Raw genomic sequence first — 14701 nt, 5'->3', positions numbered from 1 at the left:
ATTCGGCTTGGCGAGTACATGCGGCGTAGTCAGATACTGTTTGAGATGAGAAAATGCCTCCTCGCACTTCTCATCCCAGATAAACTTCTTATTCCCTCGCAGGAGATCGTAGAACGGTAGACACTTGTCGGTGGATCTAGAGATGAACCGATTGAGTGCAGCAATCCGACCCTTGAGCCGTTGGACTTCTCTACTATTTTTTGGACTTGGGAGGTTTAGGACTGCCGAGATCTACTTCGGGTTGGCTTCGATTCCTCGTTGTGTTACGATGTAACCAAGGAATTCTCGTGAGGAAACTCCGAACGTGCACTTCGCCGGGTTTAGTTTCATGCCGGATTTGTTGAGAGTTTCGAAGCAATCTTGTAGGTGGCGGAGGATGACTCGGCGACCTAGTTGGCCACCTTTTCGAAATCGCGACTTGTCAGCGGTAATCCTTGACAGAACGAACAGAATTTCCGTAGGGAGGAGAACCGCCCATAATGACATTTAGTCGCTGTCTTGTTTTTACTCGCTTGGAGTTTAAGAAGGCGCGCAGGTCGGCTGATGCGTTGTCGTCGTTCGGCGACAGCGTAGAGTTGCCTGACGTCTTAGTTTGTTCCAACCGTCTTCGGAGATATGTGGGCTTCGAGCAGTTGAGAAGTATGCGAAGATCGCACGCACCAGCGTTGAGTTTGTCTCGAAGATCACCGTTGGGGCGTTTCGGATGTTTTTTGGGGTCAGGATCACCGGTTGAGATACGGTGAGACTTCATTGCGTTCAGCGTTAGTCGGAGATCACTGTGTTCGGAGCTATTGTCGTCTTTGGGCTCGAGCTCTCATTTGAGAACATCTCTCAGATCTCCGAGTATAGGTGTATCGTCGTTCTCGTCGTCTGATGACAAGGTTTGCTGAGAGAGTATAACCTCTATGTGCCTGCGGTTAGCTGGCTGTTCTTCGTCGGCTGAGGAGTCTTCGTCACCGTCATCCTTCAGAGTTTTATCTTCATCTTGCTGCTGCGTTTCATTTTGTCAGCCTTTTCCAGTAGCTTTGCGCTGGGCCCTTCTTTCTTTATTCTTGCTCCAGCTTTTGCCGTTTTTGGGCTTAGCTTTCAGGGGCTCGAATTTGAAGTCACCGCTGGCGAGAGACGAGAGATAGTGCGCATAAAGTGATTTACACTATGTCGTATCATGTCCTTTGACGTCGTGATATTTGCAATGTTTGGTGAGATCGACGGTTCTGGAAGGGCCTGCCGTCGGACCTGCTGCTACAGCAGGTTGAGTCGCGCAGACAGTATCAGTTAGCTCACCAGACGAGTCGAGCTCTTTGACCCATTTGTTCCACCCTTCTCCGCGGACTACCATGGTTGAGACCGGCACGTTATTCTCGTTGAAGATATACATGTAACCGTCTTTTCGGCCGTTTTGTCGCTAGGAGCATGCTGGCGCGGTTCTTGTCGCGTGTTGGCATTTTTCGTCGCTGGTGCTTTCAGTGCGTTCATCTTGCTGAGGATTGCATTTGTATCTTCTTCCATTGGGATAAAGTTGTCAGAACGAGCGATAGCGTCTTGGAGCGACGTGGTTGGATTTTGGTATAAGTCTTCTCGGAACTTAAAGCGGACCCACAACGTGTTCCGCAGGGCATCGATGGCGATGCCGTCTGGGATTTCAATCCTTGAGACTACTGCTTTGAACTTCTCCATGTAGTCGCGGAGGCTCTGATCTTTTGTTTGGTTGAGGTTCCACGGGCTAGAAGCAGTGACACTGCGCTTTGTGAACATAATGGATGTCTTGAGGAAACCCGGTGATAGGTCACGAAAGCTTTCGATTGAGTTCTCCTCTAGTTGGGAGAACCAGGTCAGGGCCTGCTCGTGGAGAGTCTCGACAAATAGTTGACAGTAGCCTGCGTCCCTTTCTTCATCGGAGAGTCGATCATGTGCCATCGCGATATTGAAAGCTGTCATGTGTTCCACCGGATCTCCTCCGGGCTTGTACTCAGGGAGGCGCAGCTTCTCTATCTTCCCGAGTTGCACACTGGTCAGTGCGCTAGTAAAAGGGGTTCGCGAGGTTGCAGCGAGTACGCTCACGATTTGTGGAGCCGCACTAGTAGCCTGATGGATCTTCGAGCTCATTTGCTGAAAGCTGAGTTTGAGCTCGGCGATATCGCGTATGGTTGTGAGATCTGGTCCTATCGGGGGAGCATTGGCGAGAAGGGCTTGATTAGGTTTCGAGTCGTCTGAGATGTGGCCGCCGCCCGTCGCCGTTGGGTTTGTGTTGAATAGGCGACGGCGTATCATCTGGAGACGACTCGTTTGGCCGTTTGGAGCGGTGAGTGCTGCGACCAAAGCAGCTAGCTGGTCGTTGGTTGTCTTTTGAACTTCGTCTTGTCGAGCGAGTCAAGCCATGACGGAGCTCATGAAATCTGCGGGGACTGGCGGCTTGGCTTCAGGCGTAGGTGTTGGTTCTCCGCCTGGAGCGCCGAAGGTGGCGTCGTCTTGAGCCATGTAGATCTAGAACGTTACTTTAGTCAGCCCCACGGTGGGCGCCAATTGTTTGTCGACTAGGTTGAAAGAACTCAAAATGGGATGACCAAAGACGTTTTATTAGACCGATTAAATGGGTTACAAGGGTGACAGGAGATCAAGGAAACAAGCCGGAGCTCGAGGAGCAAACCGGGGGAGATACAGAGCGATTAGGAGTGAAGAGAGACTAAAAAACCCTAGATCTAGCCCCTCAGTGTATGTGTGTGTAAAGTGTCGATCCCCTTCTTTTTGTTCCCTTCCCTCCTTTTTAGGCTTCCTCTCCTTGATGCTCTAATTTCGATCTTCATTGGGCCTTAGTTCGGGGAGGCCGAGTATACGGGCCTGGGTGGAGTTCCTCCGAGCCGAGTGCTTTTGGTCGGTTTTGCCAACGGCTAAAAGAACTCTAGGGCCGAGCTGACGACTCTACTCGCCGAGCCGAATAAATTAGGCCAGCTTCCTGGGCTAAGTCCTTTTATTTGGAGGGATGTAATCCATCTCCTACAGTTAGGTTATAAATAGAGATTGGTGGTGGAATCTAATAATCATCTAAGCTTTGAAGAGAGAGAGCTCAAAAAAAAAAGGATAGAGAGAGTTTATCAAAAAGTCTTTTTGTGTTTTTTTGAATCGAGTTATAACTATGGCGTCTCTTAAATCCCTCCTACCTCCTTGCTATAGGAAATGGGAGTACACGTGTAAACGGAGCTGAGGAGAGTGTTATTAATCGACGAGGACACGTGTAGAGCATTGAACGATCAGTTGAGAAGTTTGTTACGAAGATTAACGGAGGAGAAACGGAATCAAGAAAAAAAGGAGGAAAAGAAGATCATTTTGTATTCATTCGAAAAGTGTGTGTAATTTCTATTCGTCTTTCTCTGTGTAAACATTTGGACTTATCCTTTCGAAGCTCTTGAGTTGTTTCTACGTGTATACTCTTGGCTTTGGTGAGGTCGATTCTTTGTATATTCATTGGATCGAGTTTTACAATCTATATTGAAGCGTACGTTTTACTGTTACAAAGGTATCAGAGCCATTCGAGCCTCGGAATCTATGGCGGAGACGAGATCTCAGACTTTGATGAAGAACACGTGGCGCGTGACACCGACGGAACGATTGTGAGTCGATTTGAAGCTTTAGAAAGAGCGATCGAGCTACAAAATGAGCGTCACGCGAAGACAGACGAGAATATGAGAGAGATGATCGAAACATTCAGGCTAATGACGAGCAACAATCCGATGAAAGCTTCGACGAGTGAGACGCAACCGAATGATCAATATCGCCGGCATCGTAACGGTCATCAATACAATTACAACGGTATGACGCGACTCGCGAAAGTTGATTTTTCGCGATTCAACGGCGATAATGTGAAGGAATGGATGTTTAAGGTTGAAGAATTCTTTGGGATTGATAATACTCCGGTTGAGCTGAAAGTTCGATTAGCAGCGATACACTTCGATCAAACGGCGGCGGCGTGGCATCAATCACTGGCACAATCAGAACAAGACGCGTATGTAATTGAAGATTGGGAACAATACAAAATCTTGTTGAAGGAACGATTTGAGGATGTGCTTGATGATCTAATTGCAGAGCTGAAAAGACTACAAGAAACTGCAGGAATCAGTGATTATCACGCTAGATTTGAGCTCATACGCAATAGAGTGAAGCTGAGTGAGAGCTATCTGGTCAGTGCGTATCTAGCGGGTTTGAACACTGATACACAGATGCACGTTAGGATGTTTCAACCCAAATCTGTGCGTGAATGCTTGATGTTGGGACGCCTCTATGAAACAGCTCACCCACGCAAGACGTCTCAGAGTTGGAAATCAAACAATCCTAATACTAACAAAGGCATCTTACCTCAACCGAAACCATTTGAGACTAAGAAGTATGTGGTTGAGGGTAACGACAACTCCAAGGAGCTGGTGAGACAACCACAGAAGTTCCTTTCTCAGGAAGAAATGAGTGATAGGAGAGCAAAGGGATTGTGCTATTACTGTGATGAGAAGTACACTCCAGGACACTATTTGAAGCACAAAAAGACTCAGCTATACTCAATGGAGATTGATGATGATGAAGAGTTTTTTGAGGCAGATGAGGGTGTTACAAGGGAGGTAACTGAAGGTGATATAGCACACATATCAGTCAGTGCGGTTGCGGGGATTACAGAGAATTATAGAACGATGAAGGTCCGAGGAGTTCATGGGAAACGGATTCTTTATATTCTTATCGATTCTGGATCAACGCATAACTTCATGGACCCTGAGATTGCTGAGAAACTACAATGTGTTGTGAAACCACCGAAGATGACTCGTGTAGCAGTGGCTGATGGTGGGAAGTTAATGGTGAAAGGAAGTGTAGACCAGTTTGAGTGGACGTTTCAAAACACAACATGCACACAAGATATGATGATTATTCCTTTAGGAAACTGTGATATGGTACTCGGAGTGCAATGGCTATCTATATTGGGACCCATTACTTGGGACTTTATGAAGCTGGAGATGCAATTTCGGTATCTAAATAAAAGAGTAGTCCTACATGGATCAAAGAGACAGGTGTGAAGAAGGTGGAAGCTGCAAAGTTAAAAATTCAAACTGAGAATGCTAACATATCGATGATCTATGTTCAGCAAAAAGAGGAAGAAGATGGACCAGGGATTTACTCTATTGCTGTGGGTGATGATAAGACGGAATGTCCTGGCCTAAAAGAGTTGTTGCAGTCTTACGCAGATATATTTGCGGAACCAAAGGAGCTTCCTCCTCACAGAGAGAAGCATGATCACCAAATACCACTTTTGGAGGGGTCTAATCCGGTGAATCAGAGACCATACCGATATGCAGTGTATCAGAAGACTGAAATAGATAACATGGTGCAGAGTCTACTTGATGCAGGGACTATTCAAACGAGTTCTAGCCCTTATGCTTCTCCAGTGGTCTTGGTCAAAAAGAAAGATAATTCTTGGCGTTTGTGTGTGGATTATCGAGGTCTTAACAATATGACTATCAAAGACCGCTTTCCAATACCATTGATTGAAGACTTGATGGATGAACTTGGAGGTTCACTGATATACTCGAAGATTGACTTGCGAGCAGGCTATCATCAAGTGAGAATGCATCCTCAAGATGTCCACAAAACAGCTTTCAAAACTCACAGTGGCCATTATGAGTATTTGGTGATGCCATTTGGCTTAACCAATGCTCCTGCAACTTTTCAACAGCTGATGAACTCGATTTTCAAGCCATTTCTAAGGAATTTTGTCCTCCTATTCTTTGACGACATACTTATCTATAGCAGCTCAGTTGATCAGCATGTTCATCACTTGCAACAAGTCTTTGACTTAATGAGGAAGCATAGCTTGTATGCAAAGAGGAGCAAATGTGATTTTGCAACGACAAGGGTGGAGTATCTTGGTCACTTTATTGAAGCTCGAGGTGTGTCTACAGATCCAAACAAAATCAAAGCGGTAAAAGAGTGGCCAATACCTGCTACCTTGAAGCAGTTGAGAGGGTTCCTTGGCTTGGCAGGGTATTATAGAAAATTCGTAAAAAGCTTTGGAGCAATTGCGAGGCCTTTAACAATATTGACAAAGAAGGAGGTGTTTACATGGCAAGAAGAGGCTCAAAAGTCATTTGAAGAATTGAAGTTTACTCTGTGTAATGCTCCGGTGCTTGCATTACCAGACTTTACGAAGCAGTTTGTAGTAGAAACTGATGCATGTGGAAGTGGAATAGGAGCTGTCTTGATGCAGGAAGGTCATCCTTTGGCTTATATAAGTCGCCATTTGAAGGGTAAACAACTCCATCTCTCCATTTATGAGAAAGAGTTGTTGGCTGTAGTGTTTGCTGTTCAAAAATGGAGACATTACCTACTCCATGGTCACTTTATCATTCGCACTGATCAAAGGAGCTTGAAGTATCTCCTTCAACAACGCCTCAACACACCAATTCAGCAACAATGGTTGCCTAAACTGCTGGAGTTTGATTATGAAATACAGTATAGGCAAGGGAAGGATAATGTGGCAGCTGATGCCTTGTCCAGAGTGGAGGGCTCTGAGGTGTTGAGTATGGCAATTTCAGTGACGGAATGTGACTTGATGAAGCAGATTCAGAACAGTTATGAGACTGATATTAGAATTAAGGAGTTGATTGAAGGTTTGAAGAAAACACCTGGTATGAAGAAGCATTTTACCTGGAAACAGAACACATTGAGAAGGAAGAGTAAACTAGTTATTCCGGATAATCTGGAGCTGAGGAAGATAATACTGGAGTGGTTGCATAAGTCTAGTAGTGGAGGTCACTCTGGTCGTGATGCCACACATCAGAGGGTTAAGAGCTTATTCTATTGGAAGGGAATGAGCAAGGACATTCAACAATTCATTCGCAGTTGCTCAACTTGTCAACAATGCAAGCATGAGACAGTAGCTTCTCCTGGTCTGATCCAACCATTACCAATACCAACAGCTATTTGGTCTGATATCTCCATGGATTTCATTGAGGGTTTGCCTAAGTCATTTGGGAAATCTGTGATATTTGTTGTGGTTGATCGGCTAAGCAAGGCGTCTCATTTCATAGCACTCAGTCATCCTTATACTGCAGCTACTGTGGCTCAGGCTTTTCTTGATACGGTCTTCAGGTTACATGGCTTACCACAATCGATTCTCAGTGACAGGGACAGTGTATTTCTCAGTGATTTTTGGAGAGAACTCTTTACATTGCAAGGAGTGGCATTGAACTACTCCACGGCTTATCACCCACAGAGTGATGGTCAAACAGAGATTGTCAACAAATGTTTGGAAACGTATCTTCGTTGCATGACAAGTGAAAGACCACATCTTTGGATCAAGTGGCTTCCATTGGCTGAGTTCTGGTATAATACGACATATCATACAGCTACTCAAATTACTCCATTCGAGGCTGTTTATGGTAGACCACCTCCTATCCATCTTCCTTATCTTCCTGGAGAGTCCAAGGTGGAGGTAGTTGCTCGATCATTACAGGACAGGGAAGATATGATCCTATTGCTTCAGTTTCACTTGTTGCGCGCTCAACATCGAATGAGGCAAAATGAGGATTTGCATCGTACAGAAAGGAGCTTTGAGATTGGGGATTATGTGTTCGTAAAGCTCCAACCCTACCGTCAACAATCTACTGTAATGCCGTCAAATCACAAGCTGTCTCCTAAGTTCTTTGGGCCATACAAGATCATTGATCGTTGTGGGTCTGTTGCTTATAAACTTGAGTTACCGGCTTCTTCCCTTATACACCCGGTGTTTCATGTCTCTCAGTTGAAGGTTTTGGTGGGCAATGTTCAGACAACTCAACATCTTCCAATGGTGATCACTGACGTGCTGACTAAGACACCGGAGAAGATATTGGCTCGTAAAATGGTGAAGAGACAAAACAGGGCTGCGACTCAAGTCTTGGTGAAGTGGGAGAGTAAAGGTGAAGAGGAAGCTACATGGGAGTTTCTTTTTTATTTGAAGAAGAAGTATCCAAACTTTGAACCTTGTGGTCAAGGTTCTCTTGGAGGGGAGGATTTGCTATAGGAAATGGGAGTACACGTGTAAACGGAGCTGAGGAGAGTGTTATTAATCGACGAGGACACGTGTAGAGCATTGAACGAGCAGTTGAGAAGTTTGTTACGAAGACTAACGGAGGAGAAACAGAATCAAGAATAAAAGGAGGAAAAGAAGATCATTTTGTATTCATTCGAAAAGTGTGTGTAATTTCTATTCGTCTTTCTCTGTGTAAACATTTGGACTTATCCTTTCGAAGCTCTTGAGTTGTTTCTACGTGTATACTCTTGGCTTTGGTGAGGTCGATTCTTCGTTTATTCATTGGATCGAGTTTTACAATCTATATTGAAGCGTACGTTTTACTGTTACACTCCTCCAGCCAAACCAACATCGACGATGTTTTACGACCATTCCAACGCTCCATGGTTCAAAAACCGTTTCACTGAATCCGAAACCGCTCCCGTGGCAATCAAGGCAGTACCTGCGTACCTGAAGCGGCAAGGTTACCCTGAGGACTTTGGAGACGGTGGTGCTTTCCCTGAGATTCTTTTTCTTCAGTATCCTCTTGGCATGGGTAAGAAGAATAATAAGTCTAATAGTCTTGGGTCGCCTGATGCTGAGGTAAACGTTGTTTTTGATGCTATTGCGAGGCAGAACGAGGACTCGAGGAAGATTGTCTACTCTCAGCATAAGGATACTACCATCCACAACGAGGGAGAGGCAGAGGAGCTGCAGAAGCAGATACATGAGACAACGGAGGAAACAAAAGCTGCTACAGAGAAGGTTGTGAATGTGAGATTGAGTGCAGCACAGCCAACCAATGTACCTAGCCAATCAGGAAACTCTAAGTCTATTAAGTATGAGCCGTCTTCTTCGGCGTTTAACTCCAGGATCATTAGGATGGTGGAGATGCCTGTAGACCCACTTGATCCACCAAAGTTTAGGCACAAGAAAGTCCCCAGGGCTTCTGGCTCTCCTCCCGTTCCTGTCATGCATTCCCCGCCTAGGCCTGTTACCGTCAAGGACCAGCAGGACTGGAAGATCCCTCCTTGTATCTCGACTGGAAGAATCTCAAGGGTTACGCTATACCTCTTGATAAACGTCATGCTGCTGATGGAAGAGGCTTGCAAGACGTTCAGATCAATAATAGCTTTGCGAAGCTGTCGGAGTCACTTTACGTAGCTGAGGAGAAGGCTAGAGAGGCTGTTTCGATGCGGTCCAAGGTGCAAAAGGAGATGGTGATGAAGGAGAAGGAAAGGAAAGAGCAGGAGTTGAGGGCTCTTGCCCAAAAATTGCCCAAAAAGCTCGCTCTGAAAGAAGTGATGCTCCTGAGAGTGAGAGTACTGTTGAACGGATGCAAAGGGAGAAGATACGAGAAGAGCGTCGCGGGGAAGGTAAAGATGCTGCTATGGGGAAGAAGAGCAAGATCGCTAGAGACAGAGACCGTGACATCAGCGAGAAAGTCGCTCTTGGAATGGCGTCTACGGGAGGAAAAGGCGGGGAGGTTGTGTATGATCAAAGGCTCTTCAACCAAGAGAAGGGAATGGATTCAGGTTTCGCCACTGACGACCAGTACAACGTATACGACAAGAGCTTGTTCACTGCACTACCTACTCTTTCGACTCTGCACGAGCCTAAGAAGGATACTGATGAAGAAATGTATGGGAACGCAGACGAGCAGCTCGGTAAGGTCAAGAACACAGAGAGGTTCAAACCAGACGAAGGTTTCACAGGTGCTTCCGAGAGGTCGGGGAAGAGAGAACGGCCTGTTGAGTTTGACAAGGAAGAACTAGATCCTTTTGATCTGTGCCGATTCATGTCTGATGTGAAGAGAGGTAACAAGTCTTGAACTGCAAGGCAAATGTATGTTGTGGTTGTCATCTCTGGAAGCTGTTTTGCTTTTGATTCAGCATAACGTTGTAGCCAACATGTTACAACTTGTTAAATGCAATCTTTCAACTTTATTATATATTGGATCTTTCAGAACACTATTGTACTTTTAACAGTCTCATTTTCCATTAGCCATTGTTTTGTATGAAGAATCCAATTAAACTGTACCACGATGGGTACACACACACATACCCAAGATTCGATGTCTGTGTAATCTCATCAAATGTAGGAATGATTCGAAGAACCTCTTCTTCTATCATTGTCTCTCCAAAAATTATGACACGCATGTTTAATTCTTCTGTAGTCAAATATTTATCATAAGCAAGAATCTTATATATAGACTACTAATGCACAATCTCTTTTGTTATAACCCTCTTCACACCATATGGCTACCTGATCTTGATATCCTTTGTGCTTCTTCCAAGTCCATGAGAAACCTAACACATAATCATTATCATCCAACATTCTTGGATATGAACATTCAACAACAGACAAAACCTGTATTAAACTCACTTACCTCTTGGAATTAAGCACTGCGGTGCCGCCCAGAATAAACCGAATCCCGGAGTTGGTCGAGTTTTGTAGAGCAACGCAGCGTGATTCCTCGCTGTGGTTAAAATAGCGCCTCAGAGCATGAGGCGAGGAAGAGGTCAATCTCGCCTCTAGCTATAGCGATCGCCTAGGCTCGCCTTGAGGATTTGACGCACCACCTACACAATACAAGCAAGATTAGTAGTTATCTGTTCATATTTATACATTCATGTTTATCCTAAACCATTAAAATTAAAAATAATCATATCTGTATAAAACTAAACATAAAACATGCAATTAAACGTTCAAATCTTATAGAAAAAATAACTGAGTAAAAAAAAACGTCATCATAAAACTCAGAAACAAACAGAAACAAACAGAACTTCAGTCTTCAAAACAAAGTCATAAAAATAAACTCAGAAACAAATAAACTCAGAAACAAACTTCAAATCTGAAAGTCCAACTCCTGAAAGTTCTCGTACTGATTGTACTGATCCTCTTCCGCTAACACATTCCCCACATCTCCAACATCTTCTTCAATTTCATTCTCATCATCCTCATCAATCAACACCAATGGAGATGATGATGATGATGGCCTTTGGGAAGCTCTTTGGCTTGGAGTTGAGCTTGCAGCTGAATTCTTTCCTTTTTCACTCCTACTTAAAGATCCTCTAGTAGGGTAACTAGGCTCCTCAGCTCCAGAAGCTCTGCTAACCATTTCCCATGTGAGATCATCATCTCCATACACTAGATCAACATGCTCATCAGAATCATCTCCTTCCATTCTTCCTACTAGCCACTCGTTACAGTCATCAATTTCATCTAAAAGGACAGGATCAATCAGAAGAAAGAGAGCAGAAAGAAGAAGCAGAAGATTTAGAGACTCTTGTCTCAGAACAAGACAGACGTAAAAGAAAGAGAAGCGTCAAGCGTGACCATATATCAAAATGTTAAGTCATTAAATTAGATTTTAGGTGAATGTTTTTTTGGAAACATAAAAAGAAACTAAATATTTTATATTAATCATAATTGCTTGTTTTAAGTAGGCAAATAAATTAGAAATAATAATCTTACCGTTAACTACAAGTCGTTGAGGCGTTGAGACGTTGAGGCGTGCAAGGCGTGCAAGGCGTGAAGAGGCGTGCGCCTCATGAATTAGCCTCGCCTCAGGTCCTCAAGGCGAGAAACCCAGTTTTGACCTCGCCTCACGCCTAGGCTCGCCTAGGCGTCGCTATTTTAAACACAGATTCCTCGTACGTTGTTCCACCAACCATGAATATCACCACCTCTTGTGGCCTGTGTCACCATAAATTATGCACTTCTTGTAACAAAAGTAGTTTCAAGAAAGAGAAAACTAATGTGACACACATACCGTCCCTGTTGAAAATGATCTCCAACAAAGGGGTAATCCACATCTCGCAATCTCCCTCTGGTTATGCTCTCCATTGTTTGAAACAAAAGTGGCTGATGTTGAGTGTACACATTCTCAACCCCCTGTTTTTTTTTTTCCAGCAAATCAGCAACACGACATATACTTAGGGAGATGTACAATGTTCCTGGAGAAGTGTAATCTCAGATACAGACCTTAAGTCCACGAGCCATGTTGCGTGCTATATTCAAAAGATCTCTGTTTCCAAACAGATCACCAGTACGCTTCTCTACGCCGGCTTGTTTCAAGAGAAATTGAACAAGCTGCAGTTGTGAGACATTCAGAAAGTTATGATATAAAAATCCAGCCCAACTATACATTGAAAGGTCTTTTGCATGTTATTCATAAATATTAAGATAGAACCACCATGGACGAAACTCGAAAAGAACAGGTGGACCAGTATAGTGATAACCATTAATCATTATCAACTTTAAAAGGTGATGCGGAAGAATCTATTCAAAGGTGCAAGAAAGAGATTGCAATTCAAAACTGAAAGGTGTTAAGCTTGACCGTACCCCTTGTTTGTACTTGGGAGAGCGTGAAGCCAATTTGTTGAACAGTTGCATCAACTGAACGGGATTCTCTTTCTCATAGCGCAGAGCATACAGCATCACCAAACGTAGCCGGTCGATGTCAGACACACTTTCATTGTTTAAGAGATCCGTAACTGCCTGCAAATAAGCATGAAATGAGAGTCAGAGGTATTACTCAGTGAGTAAGACCTTCGGCATGTTCCGGATGATAAAGCATTTCTCTGTATATGATTATTTTCGACGGATGCAAGTGACATGCAACAGGTGATTTTCGCACAGGACAGAGAAAATGGAAAATCCACTACCTCATACGCAGCTCCTTGGCCACCATTGCAAGCCAAGTCCTGCTCTGTTTGTGAAACCAGCATCAGTTTCCTTGCTTCAACAAGCTTGCTCATTTCAGTAACCAGGGTCACATGCTTTGAGACGTTGCCTTGCATCTTTTTGTACTCAGGGTAGTTGTCAACAAATCTGGCCATGTCCTCTGTAAAACCAAAGCATTCACAGATTATGACTGTCACTAGCACCAAAAGCTGGACGTCTTTAAGACTAGCGATATTTGTACCTACGGTCTGGATATTTTGGTTACTCTTAGCCACCTGCTGAAAGTCATCTACCATTCGCTTGATGTTCATTCCAATATCCCCAAAATTTTCGTACATGTTCGATTTGAAGAATGCATCCTGTTCTGATGATAAAACCACCTCCTGCCAAGAAAGGAGACTTATTAACTAGCTGTAAAGTTTCCAACTAATAAAACACGGTACTGGAGAAGACTCACAACTTGCTGATCTTTTGGAAGACTTCCAATGGCTCTCAAGTCTACTTTATTATCTTGAAGTCCTATGAGTTCGTGCACCATTGCCTACAAAAAGATCTCGTCAATGAGCAAGGCTTGTTCAGTACGACATCTGGAGGCAGATCTTATATACCAGAGAGTAGCACAACAATAGCATTTTTAGTCAAGTTAACCTGATATGTCCACTGATTCAGTAATGGGGTAACTGGGTCATCTCTTCTGTCAATTACAAGCAGCAACGGAGAGCTTTCAGTGCGTCTGAAGTCAAAAAGACCGCTTTCTTGCTGATACATCAATTTCTGAAACATAAAGTGTTTTTCAAATGAATTTTCAGACTAAGCAAGCAGGAGATAAAGAAATAACATATAGTGAGCTAGTCCCACAATTTCACCTACAGCTGTTTCCTGTGCAATCCTTTTGGCAGTATCAGAGGTCCTCTGGTATCTGATGACAGGTCTACGTTTCAACGCCAGAAAGACAGCCGCAATTCCATCAACAACCCGGTCGGAGTAGCGTTGCAAACCAGAGGGATCGACAACTGCTGGGAGCATATATAGGTGATTTGCTGCCATATTCAAAGTGAAATGATACGGATCACCAGCAACAAAGTCTGCATAAAACTCCTGCAACATAAAAGGACTGTTAGACAAGCCACTACACCGTCGAGTTTACTAAGCAATACAAGTTTGAATCAGAAAACCTAAGATAAGCAGAAAAAGAAATAATAAACTAAGAAACATTCTTTTAGCATCATCAGTCTCCTCCTATTCAAAACATCATGGAGGAAGGAGCAAGCCAAAAGCAGGATTCTAAAAAAAAAATCACCTGAACTTGTTGTACAACCTCTTGCTCATCAGAATCAGCCAAAATATGAATCTGAGTATCCTTCAACAGGTTGGAGAAAACTGAAAGAAAAGATTCATAATCATTAGTGAACAATGACAAAACTCCAGATTACTCATATCATCATCAGTAGTCAGTCATACATAAATGGTATTCTCCAAATCTAGGATTCGCAAGCTGGTGCCGCAGCTTCTGAACATTCTCCGACGTCGGACGGACGAAATAAACAGCTTTCAGATGCGACATCGATTCATTCGACGCCGAGATCGAATCTATCATCTCCACGAGGAAAACTTCTTTCTGGAGCAGCTCTGATTGCGAATACACGATGCTTACATTGCTAACCTACGATCGATTCAAACATTGTAAAATCAAAGCCCTAGATTATCAATCGGAGAAGATTTATCGGATTTTTTTACCGTTTCGGAGTCGAGTATGAGAACCTTCATGCCGGAGATATCCTGAAGCATCCGGTTGATGTAATCGCGCACGGATGTTACCAGCGCCATCGTGGATTCCACCGCTCGATCGGATCTACGACGACTGATCTATTTTTCCTTAGCAAATCAAGTTAACGAGACGAAGAAATGAGTTTTTTTTTTGTTTTTTTGGTTAGCAAAACGACCCCTGATCTATTGGGGATTTCCTATTTAGCACACTAGTTTAAGTTT

General features: G+C 43.8%; 3 protein-coding genes and 1 pseudogene across 4 annotated transcripts; 1 reads left to right on the top strand and 3 right to left on the bottom strand.

The window, feature by feature from the left end:
* Window positions 1-1153: 1153 nt before the first annotated feature.
* Window positions 1154-2271, bottom strand: LOC106408790. Its single transcript, XM_013849492.2, has 2 exons — window positions 1377-2271; window positions 1154-1332 (listed from the first exon to the last, which is right to left on the bottom strand). Exons 1-2 carry the CDS (start codon window positions 2269-2271, stop codon window positions 1154-1156), a joined length of 1074 nt encoding a protein of 357 aa, XP_013704946.2.
* Window positions 2272-8384: 6113 nt separating this feature from the next.
* LOC106410028 lies at window positions 8385-9886 on the top strand (annotated as a pseudogene).
* Window positions 9887-10119: 233 nt separating this feature from the next.
* LOC106411160 (vacuolar protein sorting-associated protein 45 homolog) lies at window positions 10120-14701 on the bottom strand. Of its 2 annotated transcripts, none has more exons than XM_048748085.1 (14): window positions 14450-14701; window positions 14174-14375; window positions 14013-14092; window positions 13583-13810; window positions 13361-13486; window positions 13170-13253; window positions 12954-13095; window positions 12694-12872; window positions 12371-12526; window positions 12011-12118; window positions 11799-11920; window positions 11673-11722; window positions 10413-10494; window positions 10120-10332 (listed from the first exon to the last, which is right to left on the bottom strand). In XM_048748085.1, the coding sequence occupies exons 1-14, from the start codon at window positions 14537-14539 to the stop codon at window positions 10272-10274; spliced, it is 1710 nt and encodes a 569-aa protein (XP_048604042.1). In that variant the 5' UTR covers window positions 14540-14701; the 3' UTR covers window positions 10120-10271. The 2 variants fall into 2 exon arrangements, with proteins under 2 accessions (XP_048604042.1, XP_048604041.1); XM_048748084.1 differs by having other exon boundaries at window positions 10413-10498; window positions 11677-11722; window positions 14450-14700.
* Window positions 10719-11676, bottom strand: LOC125581894. Its single transcript, XM_048748086.1, has 2 exons — window positions 11501-11676; window positions 10719-11248 (listed from the first exon to the last, which is right to left on the bottom strand). Exon 2 carries the CDS (start codon window positions 11208-11210, stop codon window positions 10872-10874), a length of 339 nt encoding a protein of 112 aa, XP_048604043.1. The 5' UTR covers window positions 11211-11248; window positions 11501-11676; the 3' UTR covers window positions 10719-10871.

This window comes from Brassica napus, chromosome C2 (assembly GCF_020379485.1).
Source record: "Brassica napus cultivar Da-Ae chromosome C2, Da-Ae, whole genome shotgun sequence".
NCBI lineage: Eukaryota > Viridiplantae > Streptophyta > Magnoliopsida > Brassicales > Brassicaceae > Brassica > Brassica napus.
This window is presented reverse-complemented; position numbering and strand designations above follow the sequence as displayed.